The sequence below is a fragment of the Octopus sinensis genome, linkage group LG2, assembly GCF_006345805.1.
Source record: "Octopus sinensis linkage group LG2, ASM634580v1, whole genome shotgun sequence".
Lineage (NCBI taxonomy): Eukaryota > Metazoa > Mollusca > Cephalopoda > Octopoda > Octopodidae > Octopus > Octopus sinensis.
In genome coordinates this window covers 17,859,305-17,865,304 of record NC_042998.1, presented here as the reverse complement: position 1 = coordinate 17,865,304, position 6,000 = coordinate 17,859,305, and the positions used below count along the sequence as shown (strand labels likewise).

The 6,000-nt window shown below is 38.5% G+C and overlaps 1 protein-coding gene across 1 annotated transcript in view; it reads left to right on the top strand.

The window, feature by feature from the left end:
- The window catches only part of LOC115222525 (transmembrane protease serine 7-like), a 51,246-nt gene that overhangs the window by 12,989 nt on the left and 32,257 nt on the right, over positions 1 to 6,000 (top strand). Inside the window, exon 3 of the mRNA XM_029792782.2 lies at positions 3,907 to 4,078. Within this exon, the coding sequence (XP_029648642.2) occupies positions 3,907 to 4,078 (172 nt within the window). The remainder of the gene's footprint in view (positions 1 to 3,906; positions 4,079 to 6,000) is intronic.

Below are 6,000 nucleotides of genomic sequence, written 5' to 3'. Positions count from 1 at the left end.
CAGTTGACGATTATACTGGAATTTGATGTAGAACAAACATTGGTATCCGTGCACACATAGATAGAGAGACACGTTATTAATATATATTTCCATGATATAACTTGAAATTTTGGGAAAAAAATGATTTGTCTTTACGCATGCGTATGTAGCCACCATTATTTTACGTTAAATGCGATTTCATTGTAAACTGCACACTCTCTTTTACTTGTTTCAGTCATGTGACTGCGGCCATGCTGGAGCACCGCCTTTAGTCGAGCAAATCGACCCCAGGACTTATTCTTCGTAAGCCTAGTACTTATTCCATCGGTCTCTTTTGCCGAACCGCTAAGTTAGGGGAACGTAAACACACCAGCATCGGTGGACAAGCGATGTTGGGGGGACAAACACAGACACACAAACATATACACACACATACGTATATATATACATATATATATATGCGACGGGCTTCTTCCAGTTTCCGTCTACCAAATCCACTCACAAGGCTTTGGTCGGCCCGAGGCTATAGTAGAAGACACTTGCTCAAGGTGCCACGCAGTGGGACTGAACCCGGAACCATGTGGTTGGTAAGCAAGATACTTACCCCAAAGCCACTCCTGTGCCTATAAAAATGCTCTAAAAAATATTTGTAGAAAATTTCATTCAAAACATTTATTTCACTGAAAATTATGAGAAAACAAACTTGTGGCGAAGCATACCACTGGGCCCATTTACCAACCTTTTTGCATGTCTTATCTTAAAATCCTGCGGGCCTCTAAATTCAATAATATACTTTAGTGTGGATATAATCTGGACGATTGACTCAATTAATCCGCACTCTTTAATACATCCTATCATCACATAAAGAAGTTAATCACCATGATAGATTAATAATTCTCTCATATTTCTGTAAGCGACATGAGCATTATAGAAATTATAGGAAGTGTATAGAATCTCAGGTATGGCTGTGTGGTAAGCAGATTCCCCGGTACAAAGTTTTGACTTCAGTACCTCAGTGTGGAGGAGTTTTGGTATAGCTCACTTATATTGTGTATGTGTGTGTATGCGTGTGTGTGTGTGTGTGTGTGTGTGTGTGTGTGTGTGTATGTGTATTTCTTTATTGCCCACAAGGGGCTAAACATAGACGAGACAAACAAGGACTGACAAACGGATTAAGTTGATTATATCGACCCCAGTGCGTAACTGGTACTTATTTATCGACCCCGAAAGGATGAAAGGTAAAGTCGACTTCGGCGAAATTTGAACTCAGAACATAGCGGCTGACGAAATACCTATTTCTTTATTACCGACAAGGGGCTAAACACAGAGAGGACAAACAAGGACAGACAAACGGATTAAGTCGATTATATCGACCACAGTGCGTAACTGGTACTTATTTAATCGACCTCGAAAGGATGAAAGGCAAAGTCGACCTCGGTGGAATTTGAACTCAGAATTTAAAGACAGACGAAATACCGCTAAACATTTCGCCCGGCGTGCCAATGTTTCTTAGTTCTTTATTGCCCACAAGGGGCTAAACATAGAGAGGACAAACGGTTTAAGTCGATTATATCGACCACAGTGCGTAACTGGTATTTATTTAATCGACCTCGAAAGGATGAAAGGCAAAGTCGACCTCGGTGGAATTTGAACTCAGAACGTAACGGCATACGAAATACCGCTGGGCATTTCGCCCGGCGTGCCGACGTTTCTGCCGGCTCACCGTCTTAAAACATAATCTGATACCGGATAACAAATGATACGATGGCTGCTGTTCGTGTATTTTCTCATTTGCTTTATGTTTAACACAGTGCTTAATTAAAGCTGGAAAATGATAAATTTATGAATCTTCTCGTTTAGGCGTAAAAGACACGGAATCTGAAGTATCTTGTAACATCTTTAAATATATCAAATTATTCGTTTACAGAAGTCGATGACATTTTAAACACACTGTTTAAGCGAATGTTTTGAATGATTAATACGATTTGTTTAAATATAATCTTTAACTGGTTATAACACTTCTGCTGACAGCTACAGCTTGTCAAGTACTGAGAACAAACTTACTGCGCATCAAAACAAAGACAGACAGATGCTTAAAGACTGATAAGAAATGTTTCAATTTAGGCACAGGCATGGCTGTGTGATAAGAACTTCACTTCCCAATCACATGGTTCCGGTTTCAGTCTCACTGGATGTCAACTTGACCGAGTGTCATCCATTATAGCATCAGGCTAACCAAACCTTGGTGAGGTTATTTGACTGACTGAGGAAAAGCCCGTCGTGTTTGTGCATGTATGTATACTCTTTTACTTGTTTCAGTCATTTGACTGCGGCCATGCTGGAGCACCACCTTTGGTCGAGCAAATCGACCCCGGGACTTATTCATTGTAAGCCCAGTACTTATTCTATCGGTCTCTTTTGTCGAACCGCTAAGTGACGGGGACGTAAACACACCAGCACCGGTTGTCAAGCAATGCTAAAGGGACAAACACAGAACACAAACATAACACACACATACATATATATATATATATATATATATATATATATATATATATATATATATATATATATATATATAGATATACTAAGCACTATTAGGGTTTAGCAACGAATTGCCTCACCACACACCGAATTTAGAAATAGCAGTCAAGAGTTATAGCTATTCTTTCTACTAAAAGGGAGATCTCAGTAAAAACACAGCACTTGAAAGGCAAACACAGACAGGTAAGAGAGAATGAAATGAGGCAATCTATCATACAATTTTAAGTCACCTACGGACGTACGTTTCGAAATTAAGTTTTAGGAAAGCATAAGATTAGATAATTATATCTTACCAATCTTTCTCATCAGCGTAGGATACACAATTATGAATAATTGTATATTAAATCGAGATACTAGAAGGCATCATCTCAACTCAGTATTAGAGCGAGCTAAAAGCCGTTACAGTATCACCAAATTCAAAGTGTGAATGAAAGTTGTGTGTCACCACCACCTTCCCACCGCGTGTAGCCAAGACAAGATGCGTCATTTACTGGGATGAATATGGTTATCAGTAACAATATAGGTGAAATTAATTAATTTGGAATAATTATTAATACACAAGTAGATTTCATGTAAAATGTAGCCTCATTCGAGGAAAATTTAAGTAATACTAAGCAATTAAGGGTTTAGCAACGAATTGCCTCACACACACCGAATTTAGAAATAGCAGTCAAAGAGTTATAGCTATTCTTTCTACTAAAAGGGAGATCTCAGTAAAAACAGCACTTGAAAGGCAAACACAGACAAATGAGTCTTTTACATGCGAATCTACTTGGGTAATTAATAATTATTCCAAATAATTAATTTCACCCTATATTGTTACTGATAACCTATATATATATATATAATATATAATATATATATATATATATTACATATATACGACAGGATTCTTTCAGTTTCCGTCTACCAATCCACTCACAAGGCTTTGGTCGGCCCGAGGCTATAGCAGAAGACACTTGCCCAAGATGCCACGCAGGGGACTGAACCCGGAACCATGTGGTTGGTAAGCAAGCTACTTACCACACAGCCACTCCTGCGCCTATATACATACATACAAATATATGTGTGTGTGTGTATATAAATATATAAATGTATATGTATCTATATGTATGTCTTTCTTTATGTTTGTCCCACCCACTGTTGACAACCGGTGTTAGTTAGTTAACATCCTCATAACGTAGCTGTTCAACTAAGAATGAGTACCAAGTTTTAAAACCGCTTTAAATACTGGGGTTGATTCGTTCGACTAAAACCCTTCAAGGCGGTGCCTCAGAATCACGGCAGTCCAATGACTTATACAATTTGAAAATGAAAAAAATAATTTACCTCTGAAATTTTGAATAAGGTTTTAAAGACACACTTTCTAATTTTCACATCTAGGTTCCTGTGGTTACTCAATAAGCCCTTTCATAATCGGTGGAGGCCCAGCAGCAGAAGGAACTTGGCCCTGGCAGGTTTCCTTGCAGGTACTAACCGATCCACCATCGCATCGATGTGGTGGAGTACTCGTTCACCCAAGCTGGATCCTTACTGCAGCGCATTGTGTGTATGGGTGAGTAGATTAATAATAATTTATGTATTCATAGTTTCGTTATAATACCGAAAACATAATCTTTATATATAAAAGTCAAGTTGTGTGTCTGTCTCCTACGATTTAGATTCCTAACTACTCCCACATTTTGCGGTGCAGTTTAACCAAAACCGGGTATCTTATAGTAGTGATTCATATCGACCTCTTCTGGGTATTAGCGCGCGTCTACGATGAGTCTACGATTTAAAAAAAAAATTACCATCATTTTTTTCCATTTTAATGCATTTTTTCGATATTATATAAGGGACGTAACTCTCTAAAAATGTCTACGATGAGTCAACGATTAAAAAAAATTACCATCATTTTTTTCCATTTTTAATGCATTTTTTTGCTATTTTTTGGCTATAACTCTCTAAAAAATGCTTATATAGTTATTTCCCTTACAAACCCGAGCAACGCCGGGCGATACTGCTAGTCATATATAAATATAAGCGATGGAAAGAGAGTTACTACCCAAGGGCAGTCTTTATAGCCAGCTTCACATGGATGTTTTGCTAGAACGCTGAATACTGCGGTGTTCGACTTTGACAGTTCTCTCACATAGACGCATGGTGCATAAAAACACAGACATATATCGTAGCATACGTTCCCACGCCAGATGATTTTCGTCCGCTGCGATTCGTTGTCTTTGCTATTACGCACCACACGTCAACCATAAATCCTCGTGTATAATCCGCATATTTTTCCCAAAATTTAAAGGTCAAAGTCACAAGTGCGTACTATATACGAGGTTAAAAATGAAAATTGTTTTCTAAGCAATGTCTGAGTCTCTATTTGCTGTCCGGCAATGTTTATTCAGACGCATTTTGTGATGTCGGGCGCGAAAATACCTCAAGCTAAGCCTAAAAGCAATGAAGTCTTAAGAGAATCATCCATAACTTGCAGTAAGCAACATTTATTAAACGTTATTACTGTTATTTCTTTATTTTCTGCAAATAAAATGCACAAAAAAGCTACACGTTTGCATTATGTTATATATACAATAATAATAAAGGACGTTACCGTATACATTTTTACAAACCAAGGACGTTATATAGACCCCCTTGACTCAAGTTAAAGAAGGTGTGCGTATTATACACAACATTTAGGCTTTTCAGAGGTACAGACTCCTCAGAAATCCCTTGCGTATTATACTCAAGGGCGGACTATACTCGAGGATTTACGGTATACGAAAGGCGGCGAGCTGGCAGAAACGTTAGCACGCCGGGCGAAATGCTTCGCGGTATTTCGTCTGCCGTTACGTTCTGAGTTCAAATTCCACCGAGGTCGACTTTGCCTTTCATCCGTTCGGGGTCGATAAATTAAGTACCAGTTGCGCACTGGGGTCGATGTAATCGACTTAATACCTATGTCTGTCCTTGTTTGTCCCCTCTATGTTTAGCCCCTTGTAGGTAATAAAGAAATAGGTATACGAATGGACCTCTCGAGGCGAATACTGCAGAACCTCGTGTTTTACTAAAGCGTCCACATTATGTTGGATATAATGACGATCAAACGCGCTCACGCGCACAAACACGCGCACGTACACACATACACACATACACACATACACACACTCGCTCACTGAGTTATCTCGAGAAATAATATTTTTAAAATATTTATTTCGATAAGCAAAATAATGTTATTTGTTGCACTTAGATACTCAATCAAGCATTTAGTAGACGTCGCTGCGCATTAAACATTAACAAGTTTGAGGCACCAGGTTGTGTCCGCACAGATAGAACAGCATAAGGGATCTCTACCTACTTTTGGTATGTCTGTGTATACGGAAATATGTATGCATATATGTATGTATGTATGTATGTATGTATGTATGTATGTATGTATGTATGTATGTATGTATGTACGGACGTACGTACGTATGTAGGTATGTATGTATGTAT